The sequence below is a fragment of the Oncorhynchus mykiss genome, chromosome 22 (assembly GCF_057628025.1).
Source record: "Oncorhynchus mykiss isolate SJ-2025 chromosome 22, ASM5762802v1, whole genome shotgun sequence".
NCBI classification, from domain to species: domain Eukaryota; kingdom Metazoa; phylum Chordata; class Actinopteri; order Salmoniformes; family Salmonidae; genus Oncorhynchus; species Oncorhynchus mykiss.
Window position 1 is genome coordinate 14,403,725 of NC_143043.1, and position 16,539 is coordinate 14,420,263.

The 16,539-nt window shown below is 43.9% G+C and overlaps 1 protein-coding gene across 6 annotated transcripts in view; it reads right to left on the reverse strand.

Annotated features, from left to right (window-relative positions):
* LOC110501397 (FERM and PDZ domain-containing protein 4) overlaps positions 1 to 16,539 on the reverse strand; it is a 56,986-nt gene that overhangs the window by 34,917 nt on the left and 5,530 nt on the right. For 2 of the 6 annotated variants that reach the window (XM_021578938.3, XM_090215571.1), the window contains exon 1: positions 12,882 to 13,553. The exons of 2 other annotated variants lie outside the window; for them this stretch is intronic. In XM_021578938.3, coding sequence (XP_021434613.3) covers positions 12,882 to 12,922 — 41 coding nt within the window. In that variant the 5' untranslated portion in view covers positions 12,923 to 13,553. Of the gene's footprint in view, positions 1 to 12,881; positions 13,554 to 16,539 lie in introns of those variants that run through there. 2 more of the 6 variants (XM_021578939.3, XM_090215572.1) reach the window with 1 other exon arrangement.

The following is a 16,539-nucleotide window of genomic DNA, read 5'->3' on the forward strand; positions in this document are numbered from 1 at the left end:
ACACGCTTTTTCGGTTCTGCCCACAAATTTTCTATAGGATTGATGTCAGGGCTCTGTGATGGCCACTCCAATACCTTAACTTTGTTGTCCTTAAGCCATTTTTCCACAACTTTGGAAGTATGCTTGGGGTCATTGTCCATTTGGAAGACCCATTTGCGACCAAGCTTTAACTTCCTGACTGATGTCTTGAGATGTTGCTTCAATATATCCACATAATTTTCCCTTCTAATGATGGCATCTATTTTGTGAAGTGCACCAATCCTTCCTGCAGCAAAGCACCCCCACAACATGATGCTGCCACCCCCGTGCTTCACGGTTGGGATGGTGCTCTTCGACTTGCAAGCCTCCCCCTTTTTCCTCCAAACATAACGATGGTTTTATGGCCAAACAGTTCTATTTTTGTTTTATCAAACCAGAGGACATTTCTACAAAAAGTACAATCTTTGTCCCCATATGCAGTTGCAAACTGTAGTCTGTCTTTTTTTATGGCGGTTTTGGAGCAATGGCTTCTACCTTGCTGAGCGGCCTTTCATGTTATGTGAATATAGGACTCGTTTTACTGTGGATAGAGATACTTTTGTATCTTCACATGGTCCTTTGCTATTGTTCTGGGAATTATTTGCACTTTTCGCACCAAAGTATGTTCATCTCTAGGAGACAGAACCCGTCTCATTCCTGAGCGGTTAGATGGCTGTGTGGTCCCATGGTGTTTACACTTGCGTACTATTGTTTGTACAGATGAACGTGGTACCTTCAGGCGTTTGGAAATTGCTCCCAGGGATGAACCAGACTTGTGGAGGTCTACAATCTTTTTGTGAGGTCTTGGCTGATTTTCCCATGATGTCAAGCAAAGAGGCACTGAGTTTGAAGGTAGGCCTTGAAATACATCCACAGGTACACATCCAATTGACTCCAATTATGTCAATTAGCCTATCATAAGCCTATCTAAAGTCATCACATAATTTTCTGGAATTTTCCAAGCTGTTTCAAGGCACAGTCAACTTAGTGTATGTAAACTTCTGACCCTCTGGAAGTGAAATAATCTGTCTGTAAACAATTGTTGGAAAAATTACTGTGTCATGCACAAAGTAGATGTCCTAACCGACTTGCCAAAACTATAGTTTTGGTTGAAAAACGAGTTGTAATGACTCCAACCTAAGTGTATGTAAACTTCCGACTTCAACTGTATGTAAGAATGCTGTTCATTGACTACAGCTCAGCATTCAACACCATAGTACCCTCCAAGCTCATCATTAAGCTCTTGGCCGTGCCCTGTGCAACTGGGTCCTGGACTTCCTATTGGCGCTGCCCACAGATGGTGAAGGTAGGATTAAACATCTCCACTTCACTGATCCTTATAAGTGGGGACCCACAAGGATGCGTGCTCAGCCCCCACCTGTACTCCCTGTTCATCATGACTGTTCACCCATCATCACATTCGCAGATGACACAGCAGTAGTAGGCCTGATTACCAACAATGACAAGACAGCCTACAGGGAGGAGGTGAGGGGCCTGGGAATGTGGTGCCAGGGAAATAACCTCTCACCCAATGTCAACAAAACAAATGAGCTGATTATGGACTTCAGGAAACAGCAGAGGGAGAACCCCCCCCCCCCATCCACATAGATGGTACCGCAGTGGAAAACGTGGAAAGCTTCAAGTTCCTCTGCGTACACATCACTGACAAACTGAAATGGTCCACCTACACAGACAGTGTGGTGAAAAAGGCGCAACAGCACCTCTTCAACCTCAGGAGGCTGAAGAAATTTGGCTTGCCACCTAAAACCCTCAAAACTTTTACAGATCCTGTCCGGCTGTATCAATGCGGTCTGCCCCATAACCGGGGGCAAACTACCTGCCCTCCAGGACACCTATAGCACACGATGTCACAGGAAGGCCAAAAATATCATCAAGGACAATAACCACCTGAGCCACTGCCTGTTCACCCCGCTATCATCCAGAAGGCAAGGTCAGTACAGGTGCATCAAAGCTGGGGCCGAGAGACTGAAAAACAGCTTCTATCTTAAGGCCATCAGACTGTTAAATAGCCATCACTAGCACATTAGAGGCTGCTGCCCTATATACATAGACTTGAAATCACTGGCCACTTTAATAATTAAACACTGGTCACTTTAAAAGTGTTTACATATTTTGCATTACTCATCTAATGTATATACTGTATTCTATCCTATTCTACTGTATCTTAGTCTATGCCGCTCTGACATTGCTCACCCAAATATTTATATAATATTTATATAATTCCATTCCCTTACTTTAGATTTGTGTGTATTGGTGTGAAATTGTTAGATAGTACTGCACTGTTAGAGCTACAAACACAAGCATTTCGCTACACCAGCAATAACATCTGCTAAACACGTGTATGTGACAAATACAATTTAATTTGATTTTGAAAGAGAACCTATGAAAACATTGCATCATTTCAAGCCTAAAGTATGAATGCTACGCTTGAATACTTGTCTTGCAGCAGAAATGTAGAACTACTGTCATGGTGAGCCATTGAGCAGGTCCATGTTGTGTAGCATCTCTCACTGTTTATTTGGCATATGTAAAGGTAAAAAAAAAATGGTGTAAACCACCTACATCACACGTGCAAAATGATCAGCAGGAGGAGAGAATAATTAACAGAGTAAATGGAGCCAAATCCAGACCCCAGAGTGGTGTGAACACTTCACAGTTGTTGTCCATACAGTAAGGAAGGAGAGTATCGGTATCTAGCGCCGTGCATTGGATTCTGCTACTGGGCAAGACCCTCTATCCATATTTTACTATTATTTAAAAAGAGCTGAATATTACAATCCCTTATTTGTAAGTGCTGATATTGTTGTCATGGGAAACTACTACGTTATGGCAGGCAGGCAGTCTCTCTCTCTCTCTCTCTCTCTCTCTCTCTCTCTCTCTCTCTCTCTCTCTCTCTCTCTCTCTCTCTCTCTCTCGCTCTCTCTCTCTCTCTCTCTCTCTCTCTACCAGTTCTCTATAGGGGATTTTACATTGTAGCTAATCTCCTCTGTGTTGAGAAAAATTGACATCTGGGAATTAAACCACCCGCCAAGATCTTACTGAGTATTGTTGTTGTGAGTGTGGTTGAAATCCTGCTGTCTTTTTGTCTGAACACTGTCTACATGTTATTCAGGGAGAGCCAGAACATAATCAAATAGAGATGTTCTTCCTCATTTAGCCTGGGAGGAACTGTGTCTGTCTGCACCAGTTCCAGTGTGAATGTGTGTCCTATGTTATATAAACCATGGGCTGATCTGCTTCTACTTACACTACCGTTCAAAAGTTTGGGGTCACTTCAAAATGTCCTTGTTTTTGAAAGAAAAGCAATTTTTTTGGTCCATTAAGCATTAAAATAACATCAAATTGATCAGACTTCGGGATGCTGTGGAATATAGAAATGCTGTGGAATATAATTGGAAATCAGTTGTAGACAGACGCGCGTACACGCACGCGCACACACACACACACACACACACACACACACACACACACACACACACACAGAAATGTATTATACTATTGCCCGGCACACACACGCCACTCAAACCACCATGGCAGTACTTTGCTGTACTTACAGAATAAACTGTATCAACGTATGTAACAGCATGTTATATACAAATCACAAGTTGTATGCTATAATAAAGAAAATATTGAAATACTCTACAAAGATACTATTTCGACACTGTGTATATTTCCATAGTTCACTTCCATAGTTCACACTCCTCCCCAAACCCTTTCATACTGTACAGTTTAAACCCTGTCCAGACCCTTTCATTCTGTACAGTATAAACCCTCCCCAAACCCTTTCATACTGTACACTATAAACCCTTCCCAAACACTTTCATACGGTACAGTATAAACCCACCCCAGACCCTTTCATACTGTACAGTATAAACCCTCCCCAGACCCTTTGATACTGTACAGTATAAACCCTCCCCAGACCCTTTCATACTGTACAGTATAAACTAGAGGTCGGCCGATTATGATTTTTCAACGCCGATACCAATACCGATTATTGGAGGACCAAAACAAGCCGATACGGATTAATTCTGACTATTTACATTTTTTATTTGTAATAATGACAATTACAAACAATACTGAATGAACACTTATTTTATAATACATCAATAAAATAAATTTAGCCTCAAATAAATAATGAAACATGTTCAATTTGGCTTAAATAATGCAAAAACAAAGTGTTGGAGAAGAAAGTAAAAGTGCAATATGTGCCATGTAAGAAAGCTAACGTTTCAGTTCCTTGCTCAGAACATGAGAACATATGAAAGTTGGTGGTTCCTTTTAACATGAGTCTTCAATATTCCCAGGTAAGAAGTTTTAGGTTGTAGTTATTATAGGAATTATAGGTGTCACGTTCTGAGGGCGTGAGTTGGGTGGGCAGTCTATGTTTTTTCTATGATTTGGTTATTTCTATGTTTCGGCCTAGTATGGTTCTCAATCAGAGGCAGGTGTCATTAGTTGTCTCTGATTGAGAATCATACTTAGGTAGCCTGGGTTTCACTGTGTGTTTGTGGGTGATTGTTCCTGTCTCTGTGTTTTGCACCAGATAGGACTGTTTAGGTTTTCACTTTTCTTGTTTTGTTTAATCTGTTCATGAATAGTTGTCTTTATTAAAAACATGAATAACCACCACGCTGCATTTTGGTCCCGAGAGGCAGCCCCAAAAATTTATTGGGGGGGTGGCACACAGGAAGTGTGGCGAAGCCAGGTAGGAGACCTGCGCCAACTTCCTGTGCTTGCCGGGGGGCGAGAGAGAACGGGGCAGGCACCGTGTTATGCTGTGGAGCGCACGGTGTCCCCAGTGCGGGTGCATAGCCCGGTGCGGTGCATACCAGCTCCATGTATCGGCCGGGCTAGAGTGAGCATTGAGCCAAGTGCCATGAAGCCGGCTCTACGCATCTGGTCCCCAGTGCGTCTCCTTGGGCCGGCTTACATGGCACCAGCCTTGCGCACGGTGTCCCCGGTTCGCCTGCATAGCCCAGTGCGGGCTATTCCACCTCGCCGCACTGGCAGGGCGACCGGTGCTCAAGAGCTCCAGTGCGCCTGCAAGGTCCGGTCTATCCGGTACCACCTCCACGCACCATCCCTCCGGTGGCAGCCCCCAGCACCAGGCTGTCTCTCCGTCTCATCCCTACAGGTGCTCCCTCCTCTCCAACGCAGCCGGAGTCTCCCGCCTGTTCGGCGCTGCCAGAGCTCCCGCCCCTCAGTCCAGAGGCGCAAGAGCCCCTCATTCCAGAGGCGCCAGAGCTCCTTAGTCCAGCGCTGCCAGAGCCTTCCTCTCCAGCGTTGCCGGAGCTTCCCGTCTGCCCAGCGCCATCTGAGCCACTCGTCTGCCCAGCGCCGCCTGAGCCGCCCGTCTGCCCAGCGCCGCCTGAGCCGCCCGTCTGCCCAGCGCCGCCTGAGTCGCCCGTCTGCCCAGCGCCGCCTGAGCCGCCCGTCTGCCCAGCGCCGCCTGAGCCGCCCGTCTGCCCAGCGCCGCCTGAGCCGCCCGTCTGCCCAGCGCCGCCTGAGCCGCCCGTCTGCCCAGCGCCGCCTGAGCCGCCCGTCTGCCCGTAGCCAGGGGCTGCCAGTGCCGCCAGTCAGCCAGGGGCCGCCAGTGCCGCCAGTCAGCCAGGGGCCGCCAGTGCCGCCTGTCAGCCAGGGGCCGCCAGTGCCGCCAGTCAGCCAGGGGCCGCCAGTGCCGCCAGTCAGCCAGGGGCCGCCAGTGCCGCCAGTCAGCCAGGGGCCGCCAGAGCCCCTCAGCCCAGAGGCGCCGCTGCACCTCTGTCCCGAGCAGCTGCACCTCTGTCCCGAGCTGCTCCTCTGTCCAGTGGGGTCATTGAGAGGGGTTGCCATGGTTACAGAGCCACGGAGGCGGACAATGAGGCGGACTAAGACAATAGTGAAGTGGGGTCCGCGTCCCGCGCCAGAGCCGCCACCGCGGACAGACGCCCACCCAGACCCTCCCCTATAGGTCAAGGTTTTGCATCCGGAGTCCGCACCTTTGGGGGGCGGGGGGTACTGTCACGTTCTGACCTTTATTTCCTTTGTTTTGTATTTATTTAGTATGGTCAGGGCGTGAGTTGGGTGGGCAGTCTATGTTTTTTCTATGATTTGGGTATTTCTATGTTTCGGCCTAGTATGGTTCTCAATCAGAGGCAGGTGTCATACTTAGGTAGCCTGGGTTTCACTGTGTGTTTGTGGGTGATTGTTCCTGTCTCTGTGTTTTGCACCAGATAGGACTGTTTAGGTTTTCACTTTTCTTGTTTTGTTTAATCTGTTCATGAAAAGTTGTCTTTATTAAAAACATGAATAACCACCACGCTGCATTTTGGTCCGCTTCTCCTTCACCACAGGAAAACCCTTACAATATGACTATTTCTCTCAATACGATTTGTATTTCATATATCTTTGACTATTGGTTGTTCTTATAGGCACTTTGGTATTGCCAGTGTAACAGTGTAGCTTCCGTCCCTCTCCTTGCCCCTACACTGGGCTCGAACCAGGAACACATCGACAACAGCCACCCTCGAAGGAGCGTTACCCATGTAGAGCAAGGGGAACAACTACTCCAAGTCTCAGAGCGAGTGACGTTTGAAACGCTATTAGCGCGCACCCCGCTAACTAGCTAGCCATTTCACATCGGTTATACCAGCCTAATCTCGGGAGTTGATAGGCTTGAAGTCATAAACAGCGCAATGCTTTGCGAAGAGCTGCTGGCAAACGCAGGAAAGTGCTGTTTGAATGAATGCTTATGAGCCTGCTGCTGCCTACCATCGCTCAGTCAGACTGCTCTATCAAATCATAGACTTAATTATAACATGACACACAGAAATACGAGCCTTAGGTCCTTAATATGGTCGAATCTAGAAACTATAATCTCGAAAACAAAACGTTTATTCTTTCAATGAAACACGGAACCATTCCGTATTTTATCTAACGGGTGGCATCCATAAGTCTAAATATTCCTGTTACATTGCACAACCGTCAATGTTATGTCATAATTACGTTAAATTCTGGCAAATTAGTTTGCAATGAGCCAGGCGGCCCAAACTGTTGCATATACCCTGACTCTGCGTGCAATGAACGCAAGAGAAGTGACACAATTTCACCTGGTTAATATTGCCTGCTAACCAGGATTTCTTTTAGCTAAATATGCAGGTTTAAAAATATATACTTCTGTGTATTGATTTTAAGAAAGGCATTGATGTGTACGGTTAGGGACACGTTGGAGCAACGACAGTCCTTTTTCGTGAATGTGCAGCGCATCGATTATATGCCAGGCAGGACACGCTAGATAAACTAGTAATATCATCAACCATGTGTAGTTAACTAGTGATTATGATTGATTGATGGATTGTTTTTTATAAGATAAGTTGAATGCTAGCTAGCAACTTACCTTGGCTTCTTACTGCATTCGCGTAACAGGCAGGCTCCTCGTGGAGTGCAATGTAAGGCAGGTGGTCAGAGCGTTGGACATGTTAACCGTAAGGTTGCAAGATTGAATCCCCGAGCTGACAAGGTAAAAAATCTGTCATTCTGCCCCTGAACAAGGCAGTTAACACATCGTTCCTAGGCCATCATTGAAAATAAGAATGTGTTCTTAACTGACTTGCATAGTTAAATAAAGGTTTAAAAATATGTATATTTTTTAAATCGGCCAAATCGGTGTCCAAAAACACCGATTTCCGATTGTTATGAAAACTTGAAATCGGCCCTAATTAATCGGCCATTCCGATTAATCGGTTGAACTCTAGTATAAACCCTGCCCAGACCCTTTCATACTGTACAGTATAAACCCTGCCCAGACCCTTTCATACTGTACAGTATAAACCCTGCCCAGACCCTTTCACACTGTACAGTATAAACCCTGTCCAGACCCTTTCGCCCCCCAATGCTCATGTTAAGTCTTAAACAAACCCAATTGCCCCTTGGCCACAGGGTTGCCTTTGAATTCTACTGTACATTATTGTAGTGCTGCATTCATGCACAAGCTTAAAAGCAAGAGAACAAAACATATGATTGTATTTTTCCAGTTCTCTTCCTCCTTTCTTCTCTTTCTCACCATTCTTTCTTTCTCTCTCTCTTTTCACAAGCCAGCTGGATCCTCTACCATGCCATCTCCGCCATACTTGTCCCCAAGAGGCCCCCATTTCTAAAACAGACCTCCTCCCTTGTACTCTAATGAATATTTAGGGTAATCAAATGTTGTCCAGTCCAGTGAGTTATGTATATGGAAACTGGATAGGTAAAATGGGCTTGACCTAGGCAAACTGATTTCATGAATGTCATTATCTAAAGCTTTAATGGTGAAGGCCTAGAAGAAAATGGAGTAAAACAACAGAATGTACTCAAGTGCTGTAAGCCTTCATGTCTAGTTGTCTAAATATTCAACATACAGTAGCTTTGTTTTTAAGTAGGCTTTGGCTTCGTGCTTCTAGAGAGTAAATATGCTTTAAGCCAAACAACCACTGGTTCTGAATTGCAATCTCATTACAGTATACTCACAACTTATATTTTAGACAGAGTGCTTTAATGTTTTTTTAGTTTTTTTTTTAAACTCAGAGGCATGGGGGGAATCATGCATTAAACATGCCATTCCATACTTCCGCCCAAGTGCTTCTTTTTATATGACTTTTCATAAACCAAATGTTAGAGCTTTTACCATAAAGACATGCTGGCTGGCTCCAACCAGTTTTGCATATACCCGTCAATAAGTTCTATTTTTATGTTGAACAGAGTTTTTAAGCTTTGAGGAGTGTTATGTGTAAGTGATAAATATCTGAGGCTGTAGGAACCTGGTGAAACTTCGACTGCAAAACAGGTGTATTTTACCACCTTCATAATACATAATACACCTTCATAATACATAATACACCTTCATAATACATAATACACCTTCATAATACATAATACACCTTCATAATACATAATACACCTTCATAATACATAATACACCTTCATAATACATCATACACCTTCATAATACATAATACACCTTCATAATACACCTTCATAATACATAATACACCTTCATAATACATAATACACCTTCATAATACATAATACACCTTCATAATACATAATACACCTTCATAATACATAATACACCTTCATAATACATCATACACCTTCATAATACATAATACACCTTCATAATACATAATACACCTTCATAATACATAATACACCTTCATAATACATAATACACCTTCATAATACTTCATGGACAGACACACCTCATCTGGTTTACATAGCTGGGCTTGTGAACACCTCCAGAAGAGTAATAATTGCTGGTCCTGTCCTTCTTAACCCTCATACTGTGGTAAAACAAGACTTACACCCATATTCAGATGTAGGTTTTTCATTTGATTACCCCCTGTTGTAGGAGAACTTTCCTGCAATGCAGGACATTCAAAGCCTGTCATGTATTTGACGTTTAAAAAGGTCTTTTGAAGTTTGTCATTCCCACTTTGACATTTCAGACTTGATCTTCCCTCGAGAAAATTGTGTCAACCCGTACAAAAATGTCCATGAATTATAATCCACATTTCCTGTTGGTGCAAGATTATTGCACCAACAACATCCTACATATGTCGTTATCGAATAATAAAAACGATCAAAAGGGGATATTATTTGTGTTTCAGTATCCTTCACGTAATGATTTTAAAAAATGTAAACAAAGCTTTCCCTCACACAAAACTTGTGTTTTAGAGCATTTGCACAAGAAAGGTGCCATTGAGAGAAAAACAAGGCTGGGACAAGCTCTTCTGTGTGACAGCTGAGACGACAGGGTGTCGGTAGGCATGAGGTGGAGACAAATATAAAAGAGATCTGCATTCTCCTGGATCTCTGAAACACATAGAGTCTATTTATTACATTCTAAAACATTCCATTTGCCATCATAAGATAGCTACAGGGTGGACAGCTAGCCTGCAATGCAGGCTGGCAGTAGAGGAAGCCTGTGTAGCACTACAGTAAGAACACAATCATAGGCTCCATTATTAACAGTGACAGCGGTGCACTGACGTTAATGCCCCAACGGCAGCAACATCATAAACATTCACTGCCATGGAAAGACAACAGTGTGGAGAAACAGTGACATCATTTAAAGTAACAGGTCCTGTCCTCCTTCGTTCCAAATAAGTCATTTGTGTTCCCAAAAACAGTGTTCCCCAAAACACACAGCAATGTTTTGTCTATGGTTATATTCAGAATAAAATAGATACAGATTTAGATATTCAGTGATTTGGTAAATCAACTAACTTGCACAAAAAAATACTTGAGATAATCTTTAGTCATCCCTTGTAGAAGTCATTGCCATTTATTTAATAATTTGCTTTTCATTTGCCATTCAACAGGTATGGACATATTTCTGTGAATCATCCTAAACTCAGCAAAAAAAAGAAACATCCCTTTTTCAGGACCCTGTCTTTCAAAGATAATTCGTAAGAATCCAAATAACTTCACAGCTCTTCATTGGTAAGGGTTTAAACACCGTTTGTTCAACGAACCATTAACAATTAATGAACATGCACCTGTGGAACAGTCATTAAGACACTAACAGCTTACAGACGGTAGGCAATTAAGGTCACAGTTATGAAAACTTGGACACTAAAGAGGCCTTTCTTCTGCGGGACAGGTACAGGATGGCAACAACAACTGCCTGAGTTACATCAGGAACGCACAATCCCTCCATCAGTGCTCAGACTGTCCGCAATAGGCTGAGAGAGGCTGGACTGAGGGCTTGTAGACCTGTTGTAAGGTAGGTCCTCACCAGACATCACTGGCCACAACGTCGCCTATGGGCACAAACCCACCGTTGCTGGACCAGACAGGGCTGGCAAAAAGTGCTCTCCATTGACAAGTCACGTTTTTTTTCGCACTAGGGGTGATGGTCGGATTCGCGTTCATCCTCAAAGGAATGAGCGTTACTCCGAGGCTTGTACTCTGGAGCGGGATCGATTTGGAGGTGGAGGGTCCGTCATGGTCTGGGGCGGTGTCTCACAACATCATCGGACTGAGCTTGTTGTCATTACAGGCAATCTCAACGCTGTGCGTTACAGGGAAGACATCCTCCTCCCTCATGTGGTACCCTTCCTCATCCTGACATGTCCCTCCAGCATGACAATGCCACCAGCCCTACTGCTCGTTCTGTGCATGATTTCCTACAAGACAGGAATGTCAGTGTTTTGCCATGGCCAGCGAAGAGCCCTGATTTCAATCCTATTGAGCACGTCTGGGACCTGTTGGATCGGAGGGTGAGGGCTAGGGCCATTCCCCCCAGAAATGTCCAGGAACTTGCAGGTGCCTTGGTGGAAGAGTGGGGTAACATCTCACGGCAAGAACTGGCATATCTGGTGCAGTCCATGAGGAGGAAATGCACTGCAGTACTTAATGCAGCTGTTGGCAACACCAGATACTGACTGTTAAATTTGATTTTGACCCCCCCTTTGTTCATGGAGACATTATTCCATTTCTGTTAGTCACATGTCTGTGGAACTTGTTCAGTTTATGTCTCAGTTGTTGAATCTTGTTATGTTCATACAAATATGTACACATGTTAAGTCTGCTGAAAATAAACGCAGTTGACAGTGAGAGGACGTTTCTTTTTCTGCTGAGTTTATAAGTCTTTCATTGAGACACTTGACATCACAAGTGTTTGTTTATCAGGAAAATGGGACATTTAATGTGATATGAGGTTCGATAATAAACTGATGTCACAGCCATAGACAAGCAAGCAGTGTTGCAGATTGAACCAGATTCAACAGAGGCAACGGTCTGTCTGGGAGACCTTTCATCTTGCTCAGAATCTTTACAATATACAGACAGACAGACATATTCCAGTCACCTTTCCTCTCATGTTATGCTGTATAGCCTAGTTATAACTGCATGGCACTGTAGTTGAGTTTTGTAAATGACATATGTGCAAGTAATGTGGTGACATGATCAAGCTGCAACCTAATCAGATGCAACAGCATTGACAATATAGATTGACAACTCACCCCTGGGGGCTGAACACACTTCATATCATATTGAATTGTTGTCTGCTAGATGCTGACAACAGTATATGTAAATAGTAGGCTTAAAATAACACAACATGGCAAGCTTTCTGCCTCATAGCACACAACTGAAGTCATTGCAATCATTAACAAATGTTTCCTCAGTTCAATCTGCTGACGAAACACAAGAACCTCTAGCTAAATATACACTTATACAGTATTCACTCATGTCTAATTAGTATCATCATATCTCTTTGTCATTATTTTCCATTGAATCATTACAAAATACAGCTTCATAAACACTCCTGTATAAATATCTAATATTCCATTGAAAAAAGACAACTATATGATTCATCCAATTAAACATCAACCAAAATATGATTTTCAGTTGAGTGTCGCTGACACCCACTTAATCATGGGTGTGTGCGTATGCTACAAACCCCACCATAAACACTCCAGTACATATGCAACAGAGTCAGTGTAATGCAAGATTAAAACCTGACCATATATTCACATTCTGAACAAAGCACCTCATTAAGTTTAGACACATGGACCACATCACTTCAACCACATCACTCTCCGTTATCTCTCACTGTCTCACTCTCTCTCTCTCTCTCTCTCTCTCGCTCTCGCTCTCGCTCTCTCTCATGTGAATTGCATGCGACAGCACTCGGGACTGTCATTATAATAATCCTTGAACAGTATGTGCCGTTTCTACAACCATTACACCAGATTCCATTCTAAATGGTGCTTGTTAAATCCCACGTTTCTCTGTAGATCATGTGGGTAAAGTATACACCGCCACCTATTACACAAGTGGCATCGAAGCAGACAGGCAAATTCAACAGCATCCATCCGACTCACCCTGACAGCTTTGCCATCTTCACAAAGCTAAACACATCCATGTGCGCAGCAGACTATGGTCAGTCCGTCCAAGACTACAAATCGACCATCTACTTCATGTTGCTGGCTCCATTGTGCCACTGTCTTTAGCACTGGGGATAAATAATGCAGGGAGAAAAAAGCTGGAGCTTCCACAAGTCAGGTGGAGAGATTAGTTCTCTTGTCAGGGCTTCTGCATGGCTGAGTGATTGCTGTGTCCTCGCCTCAGCAGCACAAATCCACCGCCCCTGGAAAAGAATCTGGCAGTGGCGCTTCACCCGGCTACATCCTTCAAAGCATGCCTCCGTTCAGCTGCGTTAAGCCAGCTTCATTTAATTTCCAACGCAGTGGAATGATGTGCAGGGGCCGTGCAGTAAAAACAGCTTTGAAGGGACACAGCGAGAGGGAGAGGGAGAGCGATGGGAGACACACACAGAGAGAGAGAGAGAGAGAGAAAGAGAGAGAGAGAGAGGGGCTAAGTGAGAGTGGAGAGAGAGAGAGTGCAAGAGAGAGGGAGAGATGTAGGGGGGACGCTGGGGTTGTAGGGCACACAAATCACTGCTGATGGATGGAGCCTGTTCCTTGAATTCCTCCTCTCCTTTGCAAAGGGCAGTCTCATCAATTCCCACCATCATGTGTTGTGTTTTGAGAATGAAAGTATGGAGGAAGGAGGAGAGATCACAGCAGCAGCGTGGGTGTTGCTCAGCAGGGAAAGAGGAGGTGTGGCAGGGTGATGAGGGGAAGGGGGGAAGGGGAGAGAGAAAGAGAGAAAGAGAGAGAGAGTGAGAGAGAGAGAAAGAGAGAGAGAAAGAGAGAGAGAGAGGGGGATGATCTGTACAACACCATGGCCATAGAGGAGCAGAAGGACTATCTGCAGGCAGAGATGGGAAAAGGACCCTTTCCTTTTCTTCAGTGGTTGTATAGCTAAGGTCTCCACCATTCACCCTCGACACCAGCTCACATAACCACATCTCCAAACAACTTGACATGGCCATTTGAGAGGACACACATTGATTTCATTATTTCAGTCAAAACATCTAGGACATTTTTCCTTTATTGTAAATCCCACTGGAATCGTATTTTTTCTGTACAGACCGCAGAGCTGTAATGCTTGTTAAATGGCGGTATGCGGGGCAGCTAACCTATTCAAATCAAATCAAATTTTCATTGGTCACATGCGCCGAATACAAAAGGTGTAGACTTAACTGCGAAATGCTTAAATATAACAACTTAAATTTTAAAAAGAACCTTGAAATAGTATCAATAAAATAACAGTAACGAGGCTATATACAATGAATACCAGTACCGAGTGGCACAAGGTAGTTGAGGTAATCAGGATAGGCTATGCAATCAGGATAGATAATAAACAGAATAACAGCAGTGTGTGTGAAGAGTGTTAAAGATTGATAAAGTTTTTATGTGTGCGTGTGTATGTGTGTGTGTTTTGTGTGTGTGAGCGTTATTATAGTGTGTGTGTGTGTGTGTGTCAGTGTAGTATGTGTGAGAGTAAATAGGGGTAGAAGCTGTTCAGTAACCTTTTGGTCCCAGTCTTGGCAATCCGGCACCACTTGCATTGCGGTAGCAGAGAGAACAGTCTATGACTTTGGTGGCTGGAGTCTTTGACAAGTTTTAGGGCCTTCCTCTGACACCACCTGCTATAGAGGTCCTGGATGGCAGGGAGTTCGGCCCCATTAATGTACTGGGCCATACGCACTACTATTATTCCTTTATTGTAGTGCTTTTCAGTCTGATGCCGAGCAGTTGCCATACCAAGTGGTGATGCAGTCAATCAAGATGCTCCCAATGGTGCAGTGGAATAACTTTTTGAGGATATGAGGGCCCATGCTAAAAATGTTGAGCCTCCTGAGGGGGAAGAGGCAAGGTCATGCCCTCTTCTTTACTGTATTGGTGTTCAAACCATGACACAGTGCCTTGCAAAAGTATTCATCCCCCTTGGCATTTTTCCTATTTTGTTGCATTACAACCTGTAATTTAAATAGATTTTTATTTGGATTTCATGTGAAAGGGAAATGAAAAAAATTACTTGTTACATTATTATTATTTTTTTATACAAACGGAAAAGTGGTGCGTGCATGTGTATTCACCCCCTTTGCTATGAAGCCCCTAAATAAGACCTGGTGCAACCAATTACCTTCAGAAGTCACATAATGTGTTAAATAAAGTCCACCTGTGTGCAATCTAAGTGTTACATGATCTCAGTATACAGTGGGGCAAAAAAGTATTTAGTCAGCCACCAATTATGGAAGTTCTCCCACTTAAAAAGATGAGAGAGGCCTGTAATTTTCATCATAGGTACACTTCAACTATAACAGACAAAATGAGAAAAAAAATCTAGAAAATCACTCTGCTCAGATGAGACTAAAATTGAGCTTTTTGGCCATCAAGGAAAACACTGTCTGGTGCGAACCAAACACCTCTCTACACCCCGAGAACACCATCCTCACAGTGAAGCATGGTGGTGGCAGCATCATGCTGTGGGGATGTTTTTCATTGGCAGGGACTGGGAAACTGGTCAGAATTGAATGAATGATGGATGGCGCTAAATACAGGGAAATTCTTGAGGGAAACCTGTTTCAGTCTTCCAGAGATTTGAGACTGGGATGGAGGTTCACCTTCCAGCAAGACAATGACCCTAAGCATACTGATAAAACAACATTTGAGTGGTTTATGGGGAAACATTTAAATATCTTGGAATGGCCTAGTCAAATCCCAGACTTAAAGATTGCTGTACACCAGCTGAACCCATTCAACTTGAAGGAGCTGAATAGTTGGCTGTCTATTTATGCACTCTTCTGTTATCTATTTTTTTGTGTGTTATTTCTTGTTTGTTTCACAATAAAAAATATTTAGCATCTTCAAAGTGGTAGGCATGTTGTGAAACAAGTGATACAAACCACAAAAAAATAATTTTTGGTCCTCCACTTCCTATAGTCCACGATAAGAACCTTATTTAACCTGTATTGCCCACATTGAGGAAGAGGTTGTTGTCCTGGCACCAGAGTGCCAGATCTTTGACCTCCACCCTACAAGCTGTTCCACCGGTGTCATCGGCAAATTTAATGATGGTGTTGGAGTCGTGTGCTGCCACGCAGTTGTGGGTAAACAGGGAGTACTGGAGTGGACTAAGTACACACCCCTGAGGGGAACCCAGTGTTGTCAGATGTGTTGTTACCTTCCCTCACCACCTGGAGGCGGCCCGTCAGGAAGTCCAAGATTCAGTTACAGAGGGAGGTGTTCAATCCCAGGGTCCTTAGCTTGGTGATGAGCTTAGAGGGCACTGTGGAGTTGAATGCTGAGCTGTCGTCAATGAACAGCATTCTCATTTAGGTGTTCCTTTTGTCCCGGTGTGAAAGGGCAGTGTGCAGTGCAATAGAGATTGTGTCACCTGTGGCTCTGTATACAGCTAACTGTATATTATCCATGTCCTTGTTCAGCCGTGACTCCGAGAAGCATAGGATATTACGGCTTTTTTCTCTTCCAAGTGTGAGGGAATAGAGCCTGGTCCGGAGTGAGCAATATGTCCTGCGTCGAAGACTCATTAAAGTAGAAGTCTTCGTCTAAATTGAGGTTAGTGATTGCTGTTCTGATGTCCAGAAGCTCTTTTAAGTAATAAGAAACA